The 17,939-nt window shown below is 29.5% G+C and overlaps 3 protein-coding genes across 7 annotated transcripts; 1 reads left to right on the forward strand and 2 right to left on the reverse strand.

Annotated features, from left to right (window-relative positions):
• The first annotated feature begins 396 nt into the window (after positions 1-396).
• LOC119604265 (fas apoptotic inhibitory molecule 1-like) lies at positions 397-3,636 on the forward strand. Of its 3 annotated transcripts, none has more exons than XM_037956766.1 (4): positions 397-645; positions 1,175-1,399; positions 1,464-1,736; positions 3,337-3,636. In XM_037956766.1, exons 2-4 carry the CDS (start codon positions 1,196-1,198, stop codon positions 3,523-3,525), a joined length of 666 nt encoding a protein of 221 aa, XP_037812694.1. In that variant the 5' UTR covers positions 397-645; positions 1,175-1,195; the 3' UTR covers positions 3,526-3,636. The 3 variants fall into 3 exon arrangements, with proteins under 3 accessions (XP_037812694.1, XP_037812693.1, XP_037812695.1); XM_037956765.1 differs by having other exon boundaries at positions 397-597; XM_037956767.1 differs by having other exon boundaries at positions 397-597; positions 1,227-1,399.
• Positions 3,613-4,875, reverse strand: LOC119604264. Its single transcript, XM_037956764.1, has 3 exons — positions 4,677-4,875; positions 4,112-4,577; positions 3,613-4,052 (listed from the first exon to the last, which is right to left on the reverse strand). Exons 2-3 carry the CDS (start codon positions 4,559-4,561, stop codon positions 3,723-3,725), a joined length of 780 nt encoding a protein of 259 aa, XP_037812692.1. The 5' UTR covers positions 4,562-4,577; positions 4,677-4,875; the 3' UTR covers positions 3,613-3,722.
• Positions 4,876-14,133: 9,258 nt separating this feature from the next.
• Positions 14,134-17,258, reverse strand: LOC119604267 (sex-determining region Y protein-like). Of its 3 annotated transcripts, none has more exons than XM_037956770.1 (3): positions 17,179-17,258; positions 14,711-14,972; positions 14,134-14,550 (listed from the first exon to the last, which is right to left on the reverse strand). In XM_037956770.1, the coding sequence occupies exons 1-3, from the start codon at positions 17,182-17,184 to the stop codon at positions 14,525-14,527; spliced, it is 294 nt and encodes a 97-aa protein (XP_037812698.1). In that variant the 5' UTR covers positions 17,185-17,258; the 3' UTR covers positions 14,134-14,524. The 3 variants fall into 3 exon arrangements, with proteins under 3 accessions (XP_037812698.1, XP_037812696.1, XP_037812697.1); XM_037956769.1 differs by having other exon boundaries at positions 14,536-14,660; XM_037956768.1 differs by having other exon boundaries at positions 14,467-14,972.
• Positions 17,259-17,939: the final 681 nt, after the last annotated feature.

Raw genomic sequence — 17,939 nt, forward strand, 5'->3', positions numbered from 1 at the left:
GCTGATTGTTTGTCTGGTTGGCTGGCTGTTTGGTTAGTTGCCTAAGTATGAGTTGACATGAGTATGTGAGTCAATGTGTGTGTGTGTGTGTATATATCCTCTTCGTCGCCAACAATACTACCAAAGGTAATGGTATGAGTGGTGGTATGAGTAAGTGTTAGTGGTAGTGTCAGTAATACATTTATTTCACTACTAGTATACGAGCTAGTGTCGTCTATGCTTTTTGGTAAAAAGCGTTAAGGGAATAAATACTTACATTTGGCTATAGGACATCCATCCAGCTAGCAAACAATTCGTTTATAAATTGTTTTTGTTGTTTGCTGCTGTTGTTGTGGTTCTGTTGTTGTTGTTGTTTTTGTTATTTCGGTTGTATTTCTTGTGTTTTTACAAGAAATATTTTTTTAGTATTTTATTAGCGCTCTAGCGGTAAACACTCAGTTATTATTATTTTCCACTTTAAATGTGTTGTAAAATCCATAAAATCATTGCTCTACAAATAAACGTATTATTGTCTTGGAAGATTTTAAAATAGTCGCGCAAAAAAGGTTTTTGACCAAATAAACAAACAAAAAAGGGAGTTTTTTTAAACGATTTTAAGTAAATATTTACAGAGAAAAGAAAAAACTAATAGTTTTTAATTAAAATGTAAATTTAAAATAAAATTAACGCGCAATTATCATGCATTACTAACGTGTGTGATGTCATGACATACCATAGTAATTACACTGGGGAGCTATTATCTATTAAACTAAAGTTTGTGTGTATAAGTGAATTAAGAAAAATTTTAAATAATTAATAGTTTTTAATGATTTAAATATATGCTAAAGTCCTTCATAAAAGTTTGTAAAAAAAAAGTTATAACAAATGTGGTTTAAAATCCTTGAGAAAAAAATTTTAAAATTAAATAAATTTAAAATCGGCAGTTAATCTTTAAATATCGTTCCAATTAAGAAAAAACCTATAATATATGATCATCTATATTTTCTAACAAAAAATGCAAAAGTGAAAAGTAAAACTACATCACACACGTTAAGAATATTAATTCAGAATTCCATAAAGTCATTCCCAAGATTCAAATAAATTGAGTTTTTCAAGAATCTTTGTTCGATATAAAGTGATCAAAAGAAACTGATCTAAACTATCTACAATATCTCTATACTTGTTTTACTTACAGTTTTTTTCTTTGATCCATAACATGTCATTTTTATCGCCCCTGTTGAAATTAGAAAATCTCTCAACAAAACCCATCATGAGTTTGGATCATATACCGGAAGAGAAACGTTATAATAAAAATAATATTGTAGCCAAATGGTGTGCACCGATAAATGGTAAAATGTATCGAATTGAACTGGAACATGGCACAACCAGTGGCAGACGTATGATATGGGTTAATGGCAAGGTTAGAGGCATTAAGTGGCAAAAATCTTTTTTCTACATTATACTTAAACTTTTTCACAATTTAGGAAGTCTTAAGACGTGACTGGATGTTTAAGTTGGTGGGTGAAGATACTTTTTATATAAATGATGCCCGCTGTATTATACGTGTCGATCCGGCGCCCGGTTTCAAATATGAATATCTTCTTTTTATTGATGGCAAATCTCATGATCAGTATACCGAGGAACAGACAAAACAATATCGTTTATGGGTTACAACTATAAATGGTGTAGAATATCGGATTATGCTGGAATTGGATACATTGAATTTATTCATCAATGATAAACTACGGAATGAAACGGTAGATAGAAGTAGAACGGAAATAGAACAGAACTAGAACAGAACTGGAACAGAACTAGAACAGAACTAGAACAGAACTAGAACAGAACTAGAACAGAACTAGAACAGAACTAGAACAGAACTAGAACAGAACTGAACAGAACTAGAACAGAACTAGAACAGAACTAGAACAGAACTAGAACAGAACTAGAACAGAACTAGAACAGAACTAGAACAGAACTAGAACAGAACTAGAACAGAACTAGAACAGAACTAGAACAGAACTAGAACAGAACTAGAACAGAACTAGAACAGACTAAACTAGAACAGAACTAGAACAGAACTAGAACAGAACTAGAACAACTAGAAAGAACTAGAACAGAACTAGAACAGAACTAGAACAGAACTAGAACAGAACTAGAACAACTAGAACAGAACTAGAACAGAACTAGAACAGAACTAGAACAGAACTAGAACAGAACTAGAACAGAACTAGAACAGAACTAGAACAGAACTAGAACAGAACTAGAACAGAACTAGAACAGAACTAGAACAGAACTAGAACAGAACTAGAACAGAACTAGAACAGAACTAGAACAGAACTAGAACAGAACTAGAACAGAACTAGAACAGAACTAGACAGAACTAGAACAGAACTAGAACAGAACTAGAACAGAACTAGAACAGAACTAGAACAGAACTAGAACAGAACTAGAACAGAACTAGAACAGAACTAGACAGAACTAGAACAGAACTAGAACAGAACTAGAACAGAACTAGAACAGAACTACAGAACTAGAACAGAACTAGAACATAACTAGAACATAACTAGACAAGAACTAGAACAGAACTAGAACTAGAACAGACCATAGAACAGAACTAGAAGAACTAGAACAGAACTAGAACAGAACTAGAACAGAACTAGAACAGAACTAGAACAGAACTAGAACAGAACTAGAACAGAACTAGAACAGAACTAGAACAGAACTAGAACAGAACTAGAACAGAACTAGAACAGAACAGAACAGAACTAGAACAGAACTAGAACAGAACTAGAACAGAACTAAGAACTAGAACAGAACTAAGAATAGAACTAGAACAGAACTAGAACCAGAACTAGAACAGAACTAGAACAGAACTAGAACAGAACTAGAACAGAACTAGAACAGACCTAGAACAGAACTAGAACAGAACTAGAACAGAACTAGAACAGAACTAGAACAGAACTAGAACAGAACTAGAACAGAACTAGAACAGAACTAGAACAGAACTAGAAAACAGAACTAGAATAGAACTAGAACAGAACTAGAACAGAACTAGAACAGAACTAGAACAGAACTAGAACAGAACTAGAACAGAACTAGAACAGAACTAGAACAGAACTAGAACAGAATTAGAACAGAACTAGAACAGAACTAGAACAGAACTAGAACAGAACTAGAACAGAACTAGAACAGAACTAGAACAGAACTAGAACCATAGTAGAACTAAACTAGGACTGAACTAGATATGTACTGGAGCTAAACGATAAGTGGAACTAAACTGGACTAGTAAAGACCTCGAACTATACTTCAACTGATCTGGACTTGATCTAAAGCAAATTACATTTTAATCTATTTCAGGCCGAATTTGTCGACGGTGGCACCGATACTGTGGTCCATGAAAACGATGTTGAATTTCGCCTGCAGACACGTTCCAGCGGCCATAAGCTTAGTGGTATTGTACACACTCTGCTGGCCAATCAAGTAGAAATACCCGAAGCAAAGATTCAAGAAATAATGCAGGAGCCCTGTTCGATACTATCGACATAAGAAAGTTAAAGCTTTATAAAATCAAATTAAAAAAAATAACAACAAAATGTGATCTTTTTAAGTGTAATTATTAATTAAAAATAAATATATTAGAAATAAAGTTAAATTAGTTATATACTTATAAATAGTTTAATTATTAACGATATAAACAAATTTAATGGCAACAAGAGATAAATTCTCCATAACTTGCAAATTAATCAGACGATTGTTATCGTTCGAATTAATATGGCCCGTATAGGGTGGGGCAGTGAAATGTAAACCATCTTTTGCAAATGACCCATAGTCCAAGCTTGCCAACTATTATCTTCATGGGATAATTTAATTTGAACGCTTGATGGTGTTGTTGTAAGTTGGTTATCGCTAAGTTTAATGATATGTTCTGAACGACCAGCAGTTGTTGCAAAACTAGGTGTTACGGTTGAAAAATTACAGATGTCATAAATGGCATTGGAAAATATTGTGTCTGATATTTGTTCTTTACAACCATTGCTAGGATTGCGGGCATAAGCAGTAAAGCCTATGTAGACCTAAAGAGTTTGAGTTATATTTATAGGAATATGTGGAATATTTTTTTTAATATTCTTACCTTTTTACCGCTATTTATACCAAAATAATCCGTATCTATAGTATTTTCTATGACATTCTTAGCTTTTTCATCTAGAGATTGTTCCATCTGCCAACTTTTCAAATATTGTAGCTTTCCTTTGATTTCGTTTTTTAGCCGTAAACTACAGGTTTTACGTATGTGACAGTTATTTAAGTTGTATTTATAATAGCTGCTATTAGGAACCGGCTTTTGCATTATGTCTATTATTAGTTTTGCATTTCTAGCGGTATTTTTTCTCAGTATATGAGGTGACAAAAGTGGCGGATCCATATGACTATATAAATCGACCACAATCCAAACTTCTGGATATATTGTGTCGTTCAAAAGTATATATTCACTTGTTAATGTGCTCTTTTTTCTTATAGCACTATCATAGGCAAATCTTTCCAGTGGATCAGGTTGTTTAGTTAGATATGACAACACGACCATTGTGATCTTTTTATAGCTGAAAAACAAAAACAATTTGCTTAAATGTTGGATTTTTTTTTTTTTGTATTTATTTATTTTTATCATAATTTAGATTAAACAATTTTTAAGAACTTACAAAATTACACAATTTTTTGCAACAGCCGACCCGGCACAGATAAGCTTTTACTCGCTTGACTTTATTAAATACGCTTGATTTTGATTATGTTTTGTTGTGGTGTATTAATCTGGTATTCCCCTTTATTTTTGAAAAATTACATTTTTATTTGTTTATTTTTAATTTTTTTTTTTTTTTTTGCAAAAAGTCCAAACTTTCACACAAACAACATAAATATTATTAAATCAAAATAAATAATTTTTTTTAAATAATCACGTACTTAACTTCTTTAAATATCATTTAAAAAAACACAACCTAACTCCATCAAGTAGTTATTGGAAATGATAAATAGAAATAGATCTTCGTGAATTGCACGACGGCATTTGCCATATGCGCAGGTCCGTATGAAATATGACGTCACAATAGTAAATAAAAATTACCATAAAATAAATACATATGCACCAGAGTACAAATATATTCAAGTAAAGAATAACATAAAAGAAGAAAGAAGTAACTCAAGATCACGTAAAACGAATATTATTCATACGATCCAAACGAATGAAAACGAAGCATTCGTAAATAGTATTTGTAGATATGACTAAAAGGGAAATTAACCCGGTATTTTCCTTATTTTTGTGATGTAGACATTTACTTGTACGCATAAACGAAACACGAATATAAGTGTTTCATTTGTATGGGAAAGAAGGAAAGGAAAGAGAAGAGAAAGGAAATAGAACTTAAAAAAAACGAAGTCTATACGAACTTGTTAAGTTTTATCATCATCATCGCTGACCAGTCATGGGCAAACATATACTAATTAGTTCGCTTATAGTTTAGTTCTAGTCCAGTACAAGTTCGGTTCTACTACACTTCTAGTTGAGTTTTAGTTGAGTTCTAGTTCTGTTCTAGTTCGATTCTAGTTCCATTCTAGTTCTGTTCTATTTCTGTTCTAGTTCTGTTCTAGTTCTGTTCTAGTTCTGTTCTAGTTCTGTTCTAGTTCTGTTCTAGTTCTGTTCTAGTTCTGTTCTAGTCTGTTCTAGTTCTGTTCTAGTTCTGTTCTAGTTCTGTTCTAGTTCTGTTCTAGTTCTGTTCTAGTTCTGTTCTAGTTCTGTTCTAGTTCTGTTCTAGTTCTGTTCTAGTTCTGTTCTAGTTCTGTTCTAGTTCTGTTCTAGTTCTGTTCTAGTTCTGTTCTAGTTCTGTTCTAGTTCTGTTCTAGTTCTGTTCTAGTTCTGTTCTAGTTCTGTTCTAGTTCTGTTCTAGTTCTGTTCTAGTTCTGTTCTAGTTCTGTTCTAGTTCTGTTCTAGTTCTGTTCTAGTTCTGTTCTAGTTCTGTTCTAGTTCTGTTCTAGTTCTGTTCTAGTTCTGTTCTAGTTCTGTTTCTGTTCTGTTCTAGTTCTGTTCTAGTTCTGTTCTAGTTCTGTTCTAGTTCTGCCCTAGTTCTGCTCTAGTTCTGTTCTAGTTCTGTTCTAGTTCTGTTCTAGTTCTGTTCTAGTTCTGTTCTTGTTCTGTTCTTGTTCTGTTCTAGTTCTGTTCTATTTCTGTTCTAGTTCTGTTCTAGTTCAGTTCTAGTTCAGTTCTAGTTCAGTTCTAGTTCTGTTCTAGTTCTGTTCTAGTTCTGTTCTAGTTCTGTTCTACTTCTGTTCTTGTTCTGTTCTAGTTCTGTTCTAGTTCTGCTCTAGTTCTGTTCTAGTTCTGTTCTAGTTCTGTTCTAGTTCTGTTCTAGTTCTGTTCTAGTTCTGTTCTAGTTCTGCTCTAGTTCTGTTCTAGTTCTGTTCTAGTTCTGTTCTAGTTCTGTTCTAGTTCTGTTCTAGTTCTGTTCTAGTTTTGTTCTAGTTCTGTTCTAGTTCTGTTCTAGTTCTGTTCTAGTTCTGTTCTAGTTCTGTTCTAGTTCTGTTCTAGTTCTGTTCTAGTTCTGTTCTAGTTCTGTTCTAGTTCTGTTCTAGTTCTGTTCTAGTTCTGTTCTAGTTCTGTTCTAGTTCTGTTCTAGTTCTGTTCTAGTTCTGTTCTTGTTCTGTTCTAGTTTTTTTCTAGTTCTGTTCTAGTTCTGTTCTAGTTCTAGTTCAGTTCTAGTTCTGTTCTAGTTCTGTTCTAGTTCTGTTCTAGTTCTGTTCTAGTTCTGTTCTAGTTCTGTTCTAGTTCTGTTCTAGTTCTGCTCTAGTTCTGTTCTAGTTCTGTTCTAGTTCTGTTCTAGTTCTGTTCTAGTTCTAGTTCTAGTTCTAGTTCTGTTCTGTTCTAGTTCTAGTTCAATTCTAGTTCTCTTCTTTAATATAATCTAGTTTAAACTTTAGACCCATAGTAAACTTCTAGATCATTCTGAATTTGCAAAATTTCACCCTTAAAATAAAACACATTTTATAAATCTTATAATTGTATGAATTAATTTCAGTTTTTATTTTTCAATTTATTATAATTGTTTTATAACAATATTTTGTTGTTATTGTTGTTTTTATAATTTTATTTTGTAATTAATTGTTTTCGGTTCCATTTTATTTTTTTCAATTTAAAGATGAAATTCCTAAAGTATATAGATTACTAGAAAAGAAAAGTAAAAATCATAGATTTTGTAAAAGATTTTTTAACTGAAAATTCACAACATTGAAATCAATTGTAACTGAAATTGAATTTTAAAATGAAAAAATAATTTTCAGTAAAGCTTTTTTGTTGTTTGGGTATTTTTAATCCGATTTTTTTTTAGTTTTTTAGTTAAAATTTTTCAAATCTTAATATTTAAAGTTTAGAATTTGTTTATTAGATTATAATGTGTGTGTATATATAATATAATTCTTTTAGATTACTTGACTACTTGAGTTATTTTTTTTTTTTTTATTTAAAAAAGACTTGTCTTTTTTCAAATGGTCTTGCTTTTTAAGTGCCCTTTTCTTTAAAAATGTTTTATTTTTTGTTTTTCATTTAAATTATTTTTTATTTTTAATAAATATAAGTCATCATTTACAAAGGTGCTTTGATTTTTTTTTCTTAAATATTTTGTTTTATTTTTTGCTAAAAATTTTTAACTATAAATTTATTTGTTAATTTTTTTTGGGGGGGATTTTATTTTAATAATGCAGTAACAAACAACACAGTTTATTATTTTTAATATTTTAGTAATTTTTTTTCTTTCAATATTTTAATACATATTAACTGGGGTCTTAAAATTTTTCGATCTAAAACATAAAACAGAACACAATTAAAAACAAATTGCTCCAACTTGTATGAGAATGAAGTGGATCAAGCATGCCCTTTGAAGATTTAGAAATTAGTCTATATATACTATAGTTTAGTCTCTAATCCATAATACCCACTAGTCTATAGTCACTAGACTATAGTCACTTCACTAGACTAGTATTCTAGATTATAGTTTGGACTTTAGTTTTGACTATAGTTTTAAATTGCAGACGAGTCTATAGTCTAGAACTATAATGTGGGCTATAGTCTGCACTACAGTCTACACTATACACTACACTTAATTCTAATCTATAGTCTGAACTTTAGTCTACACTTCTTAGACTCTAGACCTGGATATAGTTTGGATTATAGTTTGATCTATAGTGTAGTATATAGTCAGGAATATTGTATGGACCATAGGTCTTGCATACAGAGTCGAATATATAGTCTAGATTACAATTAATCTAGTCTATAGTCTTATCTATAGTGTATAGTCTGGACTATTGTGTAGAATAAAGTCTGGACTTTAATATGATATATAGTCTAATCAATAGTCTTATCTATAGTCTAGTCTTTAGTCTGGACTACAGTCTATTCTATTTATAGTCTGGTCCATAAACTATTCTATAGTCTGTGCTATTGTCTAGTCTTCAGTCTGAACATTTATCTATAATCTATAGTCTTGACTATAATCTGGACTATAGTCTTGCCTATATCTATAAATCTGGACGATTGTCTAGTCTATATTTTGGACAATAATCTATATTCTGGACTATAACCTAAATTATAGACTGGACTATAGTTTAGGATATAGTCCGGACTGTAGTCTAGTCTATTGTCTGGACTAGAGTGTAGTCTATAGTCTGGACTAGAGTCTAGTCTATAGTCTGGACTAGAGTTTAGCTTATAATCTGGGCTAGAGTCTAGCCTATAGTCTGGACTAGCGCCTTGTCTATAGTTTGGGCTAGAGTATTGTCTGGACTAGAGTCTAGCCTATATTCTGGACTAGCGTCTAGTCTATAGTCTGGACTAAAGTCTAATCTATAGTCTAGTCTATAGTATGGACTATAGTCTTGTCTATAGTATGGACTATAGTCTTGTCTATAGTATGGACTATAGTATAGTCTATAGTATGGACTATAGTTTAGTCTATAGTCTGGACTATAGACTAGTCTATAGTCTAGTCTAAATCTGAACTATAATCTAATCTAAAGCCCGGACTATAGTCTAGTCTAAAGTATAGCCTAGAGCCTAGTCTGGACTATTGTCTAGTCTATAGTCTAGTCTATAGTCTGGGCTATAGTCTATTCTATAGTCTGGGCTATAGTCTATTCTATAGTCTAGCCTGGACTATAGACTAATCTATAGTCTAGTCTAAATCAGGACTAAAGTCGGACTAGAGCCTAGCGTATAGTCTGGACTATTGTCTAGTCTATAGTCTGGACTATTGTCTAGTCTATTGTCTGGGCTATAGTCTAGTCTATAGTCTGGGCTATAGTCTAGTCTATAGTGTGGGCTATAGTCTAGTCTATAGTCTGGGCTATAGTCTAGTCTATAGTCTGGGCTATAGTCTAGTCTATAGTCTGGGCTATAGTCTAGTCTATAGTCTGGGCTATAGTCTATTCTATAGTCTGGGCTATAGGCTGGACTATAGACTAGACTCTATAGTTTGAATTATAGTCTGGCCTATAGTCTAATCTATAGTCTGGACTATAGTCTAATCTATAGTCTGGACTGTAGTCTTGTCTATAGTCTGGACTATAGTCCGTGCAAATTGGCAATTTGCCAAGACTTTAATATATAGCCTGGACTATAGTCTGTACTATAGTCCGTGCAAATTAGCAATTTGCCAAGATTCATGATTTTTCTAAATTTACTCGAATTTTCAAGACTGTAAACTATAAAATAGAAGTCTTGCAACTATGCAAGACTTAAAGACGTCAATGATTTGGTATCTTGAGTCTAAGATTCTAAATTTTTAACTCGATTTTTTGCTCGATCATTAACGAAATTATATTTTTAATGTAATTGCAGTCTTGTAAACCTTGCAAATAATGAAATTTTTACAAATTTACGAAACATACATGAAACATTGATTTTTCTACACTTTTGCTCATTTGCTAGCCTGAGAACTATAGCAAGACAGGTCTTGTAAATATGCAAGACTTACTTAAAGGTAATGAAATATTTTGCAAAATTTCCTTATTAAAAGTGACTAAGGGAAATGTTGCCAAACATTTAAGTATTATGTAATCACTCTTGTAAATTTACCACAATGTTTATACTCTGCTAATGTTTGTATTTTCTTTGTTTTACAGTTATTCAAGTGGACAACAAGGTAAGAGAAAGAAGAATAATTTTATAATATGTTGAAGAAATACTATAGTAATGAAATCATGGCATAGTTGCAACCCTTGCAAAGTTACTATGAGTATTGTTGTAAGTCTGGGAAACACAAAATAGCTTTTTAGGTATATTAAATGAAATATTTTCTGGCTTTGTGACAAACTATAGCCATTTTATTAGTTATACAATATTTGCAAGGGGTGCAATAATAAAAAACACTTAACAGAGTAAGATTACAAGACTTATTTGCAATATTTCTAAGTCTAGAAATAATTTTTGATAGTTAATGACATATTTTGTGGTTTTATAGTAAACTATAGCCTTTTAATTAGATTTACTATATTTGCAAGGGTTGCAATAGTAAAAAAAAATACTGAATTCAAATTTACAAGACTAATTAGCAATATTTCTAAGTCTAGAAATAATTTTCAGTGATAGTTAATGTAATATTTATGGTTTTATTTTAAACTACAGCCTTTTACTTAGATTTACTGTATTTGCAAGGGTTGCAATAGTAAAAAAATCACTAAACTAATTTAAAAACATGAGTTTGAATTGTTATATCGGCTAGAGTATATTACTATAAAGACAGTTAATGACAGTTTGAAAGTTTACTCAGATTTTTTCACATTTACAAGGTCTTGCAAATTGCTTTAGGTGTAGTAAATGAAATATTTTGTTGTTAACTTGTTAGTTATAGCATTTACATTAGATATACAATATTTACTACAGGTTTTCAAACTTTTTGAAGTCTTGCAAATGGCTTCTGGTGTAGTAAATTAAATATTTTGTTGTTAACCTGTTAGGTATAGCTTTTACATTAGATATACAACATTTACTACATGTTTTAAATCTTGCAAATCTTGCTTAGGTATAGTAAATCAAATATTTTAAACACAAAATGATACTTTCAATGATAAATTCTGACCACTTGCTAATCTTGCAAATATACCATGAACAAGGAAACGAACCAGAATATTTTCAAAACTTGCCACGCCCCTTTTTTCACATTTCAATTGGAGTTTTTTTACAATTCAAAGAAATAAATCATTTAATTTTTATTAAAACTTTTCTTTTATGAAAAATTATCATGAAATTTTTATTTAAAATAATAAAAATATTTTATATGAAAACTTAAACATAGAACATAAAATTTTAAATAAAAAAAATTTAAAACAAAACTTTAAAAATTGTTAAATAAGTACATACACATAGAAACAAAGTATAGTAAATTAGTTTAAGGAGCTAAATATTTTTTTAAAAAGGAATGTTTTTAAACTTTTTTTTTTTTTTTTTGTAATAATTTATTTATTTTTCTTTAAATTTTTCAGTTTTAAACAATACAAGGGGGTTATAATATAATTTACTTTTTTTATTTTGCTTTCAAACTTTATAAATTAATTAAAATATTGAGACGGAAAAAGTTTTTTTTTTTTTTTGTTTTTTTTTTAATTTTATTTAGAATAAAGTTTGTTTTTATACTTAATTTTTTAAACTAGATTTCTTTTTTAAAAAAATACTCACACAATAATACAGACATTTAATAATAATTTGTAACATATTTAAAAAAAAAAAAACTTATTAGTTTCTTTTGTTGTTGTTTTTCTTTAATCATAAGCTATTGCATTTTAGTAAAGTTGTTCTTTTTTTATATACTTTTTAGTTATCGGATCATTTTTTCAAATAGAAAGAGAATTTTTTTTTGGTTTTTGTTTAATATTAATTTCAAAACAGTTCTAGGCATCAGATTTTAACAGTTTGCAAGACCTTTTTTGTTTATTTTTGGTGTTGCAAATACTCTTAAAGGTTATACCTCTCAATTTCACATATTTTATATTACTTTTACATACTTTTTATACATTTGCAAGACCTTGTAAATTTACTTAAGTATAGTAAATCGTTATTTCGTGTTTATTGCAATTGCTAGCATAAAACTAATTAAGTTTGCCATGTTTGCAAGGTTAGTTTACTATGTTTGCCAGGTTTACAAGGGCAGTTAACTACTGTAAAGTAAATAAAATTTTGTTTTTTAAAAGAAATTATTTTTTAAAAGGCAAAAACGCAAAAGTAATAAAATATTTTTTCATTCATTGCTAACTTTAGCCATTTACAAGACCTTTTTTGCCCATTTCTGTTATTGCAAATATACTTAAGGTTAATAACTTTCAATTTCTCATATTTTATTTTACTTTTATATACTTTTAATATATTTACAAGACCTTGCATATGTTTGCATATGAAATTCTGCATGATTTTAAAGATTTCTTATATTTACAAGACCTGTTTGTTAGGTTTTAAAGACTTGTAAATAAATTTAGGTATAGTAAATGAAATATTTTGTGGTTTTATTATAAAGTGCAGGCATTTAAATAGTTTTGCAATATTTGCTAGGGTTGCAATATCATAAAAAATCCCTAAACTAAAAACGAAAAGTAAATTTCGGAATTGCTATGTTAGCTAGAGTAATTTACTATGAAGATTTAATGCGATGGTTCAGATGTTTCATATTTACAAGCCCTTGTAAACTTGGTAAATTAAATATTTGTTTGTTAACTTGCAAATTACAGCTTTTCTCATCAATTGTCTACATTTGCTACATGTTTTAAAGTCTTGCAAATTGTTTTAGATATAGTAAATCATGTATTTAGTGATTTTTCTAGATTCACTACATTTGACAGACTTGCAATAGTCAAAAATACTAAAATTAGTATAAAAATCACAAGTTGTTTGAACATTGGGAAGATTATTAAAGATTTATTACATTTGCAAGGTTTACAAGGATGAAAATTTATTCATTTCGTATGAAAATCAAAATTAATTGAAAAATTAATAAAATAATTTGAGTTTATGTGGCTTTCTTAAGTCTTGTAAATTTGGTATTTTGTAGTTCGAACCTTGCAAATTGTTCATTAAGGTAAATTTTAGCATTTTTGTTAGATTTTGTTAGATTTACAAGGTTTACAAGGCATACAAAAAGTTAGTTTTATAAAAAAAATCTAAGCAAAAAATACAAATTAGAAATACTTAAGTTTTTGTCTGGATTTTAATGTTGCAAATTTGCTATTTTGTAATTGGGGCCCTGGCAAATTGTTCATTATTGTAAATTTTAGCATTTTTTTAAATTTACTACATTTGCAAGCTTTACAAGGCTAATAAATAGTTAGTTGTACATAAATATCCAAAGTTATTAGAAAATTGGAAAACCCATTCATTTTTATTTGGTTTTTAGGTCTTGTAAATTTGCTATTTTGTACTTAGAGCCTTGTAAATGGTTTATTAGCTATATTGAAACATTTTTGTTATATTTATTACATTTGCAAGGTTTACAAGGCTAATAATTTGTTAGTTTTATATAAAAATCCAAAGTTGTTCGAAAAATTAGATAACACATTCGCTTTTTGTTTGGTTTTTAGGTCTTGTAAATTTGCTATTTTGTATTTAAAGCCTTGCAAATTGTTTATTATGGTAAATTTTAGCATTTATGTTAGATTTAGTACATTTGCAAGGTTTACAAGGGCAATTATATTGTTAATTGATTATGAAAATCAAAATTTCTTTAAAAATTTGAAAATACATTTTGTCTAGTTTTTTTTTAGTCTTGCAAATTTGTTAATTTTACTATATTGTAGTTTAGGGTCTTGCAAATTGTATTTAAACGTCATACGTTCAGAATTCAATTAAGAATTTCGCTGAAATGGTGAAATCTTCTCATCTAACTGATTAAATACAATCACAGCGATCATCCTCTTAATCGAAACCTTTTAACTTTGAAAATCTTGTAATGAAAGTTCAAATTTTAAACTAATTCTTTCTGAAACTACTCAAAACCTTAATGGCATTATATTTTAGTCCAGCAAACTTTTCTTTAAACTCTAGAACTGTTTTCAAATCAATACTAATTCTAACAACTAAATATTTTTAATTTTCAAAATTGTAATTTTTCGTTTTATTTTGTTAATTTCTTAATCTTAATAAACTTTCATTAGGCTCTTTAATGCATCATTAATTATAAACGAATCTATTTTGTTTGTTGTTGTTGTTGTTTTTTTTAGTATATAATCTTAAGAGTTAATGCGTTGTTGTGGAATAGAAAAATGTGTACATACATGTCTTTTACGTTAACGTTTTATTATTATTATTATTATTTATTACTTTTGTTTTATAAATATTATAATATTTTTTGTTTCTTGAAATCTTTTCTTATACTGAGTGTTTTTTACGATTTTTAGAAGTGTCCTCCCTCCTCTCTTTCTTATTAAAATTATGATGATACATATGGTATTTGTTGTGTTTTTTGTTTCTTAATTCTTAACATGGAAATAGAAGTTATAGGCTTTTAATTTCGTTTATTAACTTTTTTCAGATTTTTAAGTTGTTCTTTGTTGCTGTTTAGTAGTAGTAGTAGTTGTTGTAGTTATATTGTTTGTTTGTTTCGATATTGGTTTTGGGGGGGGGAGAGAGTTTTAGATTAGTTTAATGGAAGGCAAAACATGTGCTGTAATAAACTTTTATTATTGTTTGCATTATGTGTATTATTATTGTTACCATTATGAGAATGTTGTTGTTGTTGCTGATCTTGATACTGTTGCTGTTGTTGAGGATCATGCGTATGTTGTAATTGCTCATGATGTAAATGATGATGTTGATGTAATTGTTGTTGTTGTGGCTGTTGTGTTTGTTGTTGTTGGTGATCATTATTAGTATAATTATTTAAATGTGTAATTAAATTATTATTAGGAGCATTTAAACGTAATAAACTTAAATCATCAGCAACTGAATCATAGTCACTGGAATCTTCGCCATAAAGCTGAAAAAAAGGCAAGAAAATTAAGAAAATAAGAAAAAAATTTTAAAACAAAAACAAGAGTAGACCATAAACTAGATTATAAAACAAACTATAGACTAAACTATAGACCATAGACTATAGACTAGACTATAGACTAGACCATAGACTAGACTATAGACTAGACTATAGACTGAACAATAGACTATACAATAGACTAGAAATAGACTAGACTAAAGACTAGACAATGGACAAGACTATAGACTAGACTATAGAGTAGACTATAGACTAGACTATAGACTAGACTATAGACTAGACTATACTAGACTATAGACTAGACTATAGACTAGACTATAGACTAGACTATAGACTAGACTATAGACTAGACTATAGACTAGACTATAGACTAGACTATAGACTAGACTATAGACTAGACTATAGACTAAACTATAGACTAGACTAGACTAGACTATAGACTAGACTATAGACTAGACTATAGACTAGACTATAGACTAGACTATAGACTAGACTATAGACTAGACTATAGACTAGACTATAGACTAGACTATAGACTAGACTATAGACTAGACTATAGACTAGACTATAGACTAGACTATAGACTAGACTAGACTATAGACTAGACTATAGACTAGACTAGACTATAGACTAGACTATAGACTAGACTATAGACTAGACTATAGACTAGACTATAGACTCTATAGACTAGACTATAGACTAGACTACTATAGACTAGACTATAGACTAGACTATAGACTAGACTATAGACTAGACTATAGACTAGACTATAACTAGACTATAGACTAGACTATAGACTAGACTATAGACTAGACTATAGACTAGACTATAGACTAGATTATGACTAGACTATACTAGACTATACTAGACTATAGACTAGACTATAGACTGCTATAGACTACTATAGACTAGACTATAGACTAGACTATAGACTAGACTATAGACTAGACTATAGACTAGTCTATAGACTAGACTATAGACTAGACTATAGACTAGACTATAGACTAGACTATAGACTAGACTATAGACTAGTCTAGACTAGACTATAGACTAGTCTATAGACTAGTCTATAGACTAGTCTAGTCTATAGTCTAGTCTATAGTCTAGACTATAGACTAGACTATAGACTAGACTATAGACTAGTCTATAGACTAGACTATAGACTAGACTATAGACTAGACTATAGACTAGACTATAGACTAGACTATAGACTAGACTATAGACTATAGACTAGACTATAGACTAGACTATAGACTAGACTATAGACTAGACTATAGACTAGACTATAGACTAGACTATAGACTAGACTATAGACTAGACTATAGACTAGACTATAGACAAGACTATAGACTAGACTATAGACTAGACTATAGACTAGACTATAGACTAGACTATAGACTAGACTATAGACTAGACTATAGACTAGACTATAGACTAGACTATAGACTAGACTATAGACTAGACTATAGACTAGACTATAGACTAGACTATAGACTAGACTATAGACTAGACTATAGACTAGACTATAGACTAGACTATAGACTAGACTCTAGACTAGACTATAGACTACTCTATAGACTAGACTAAAGATTAGACTATATACACTATAGACTGGACTATAGACTAGACTGTAGACTAGACTATAGACTAGACTATAGACTGGACTATAGACTAGACTATAGACTAGACTATAGACTACACTATAGACTAGACTATAGACTAGACTATAGACTAGACTATAGACTAGACTATAGACTAGACTATAGACTAGACTATAGACTAGACTATAGACTAGACTATAGACTAGACTATAGACTAGACTATAGACTAGACTATAGACTAGACTATAGACAAGACTATAGACTAGACTATAGACTAGACTATAGACTAGACTATAGACTAGACTATAGACTAGACTATAGACTAGACTATAGACTAGACTATAGACTAGACTATAGACTAGACTATAGACTATACTATAGACTAGACTATAGACTAGACTATAGACTAGACTATAGACTATACTATAGACTAGACCATTGACTAGACTATAGACTAGACTTATACCATGACTAGACTATAGACTAGACTTTAAACTAGATAACTAGACTTTAACTAGATAACTAGACTTTAAACTAGACTATAAACTACTATAGATTAAATAATAAAAAAATCCATATCTGTTCATACTTACACGCATATTATAGGATGTAAGTCACAAAACTCGTGATGTCAAACTTCGTCTTCCAAAGACATTAACAATGGATTAACATATTCGAACCTTCAAATTCAGATTGATCTATATTATCAATAACACGACTGTTTTAAAGAAAAAAGAAGAACAAAATCCAAGAAAAAAAAAGAAAAGAATTAATTTTTTACTCGAAAACAATATAAAAAAATTTTAAAATTTCTTTAAAATTGTATTAAAAAGATTAAAAAACAATTAAAATAATTAGTTATTAAATATTAATAAATACCGCTATTTAGTTATACAATGAAAAAAACGAAACAAACAATTACTTACTCATCATCTGGTGTTAATTGTACCGCTTCGCCTGTAAATTCTGGTGGGAAATTGGCCAAATCACGATCTGAATCTAAACGTGGCTTAAATGGTGGTGTAACTTGCTTATAGGCAAGCTTTAGTTTTTATTTGTTTGATTTGATTTGAACATGAAAGTAAAGCATGATTTGAAGGATGATTTTTTTGTTTTGTTTTATATTTACAAAAAAAAAAAAAGCAACAATTTAGTAAACAAAAAAAGTTATAAAAAACTTAAAAACGTTTAAATCAAATGTTTTATTATTTAAGGAAAATTATAAATATAATATTATGAAAAATTGATGATTATTTTTTTATATAAATTAATAGAATTTCTTAGATTTTGTAAATGTATGCACTAGGAAGATGATTTTGTTTTATGTTTTACTTTTTCTGGGTTTTAATGATCC

The sequence above is a fragment of the Lucilia sericata genome, unplaced genomic scaffold, assembly GCF_015586225.1.
Source record: "Lucilia sericata isolate MDLA Ls3-8-SP2 unplaced genomic scaffold, ASM1558622v1 Contig000376F_arrow, whole genome shotgun sequence".
Taxonomy (NCBI): Eukaryota; Metazoa; Arthropoda; class Insecta; order Diptera; family Calliphoridae; genus Lucilia; species Lucilia sericata.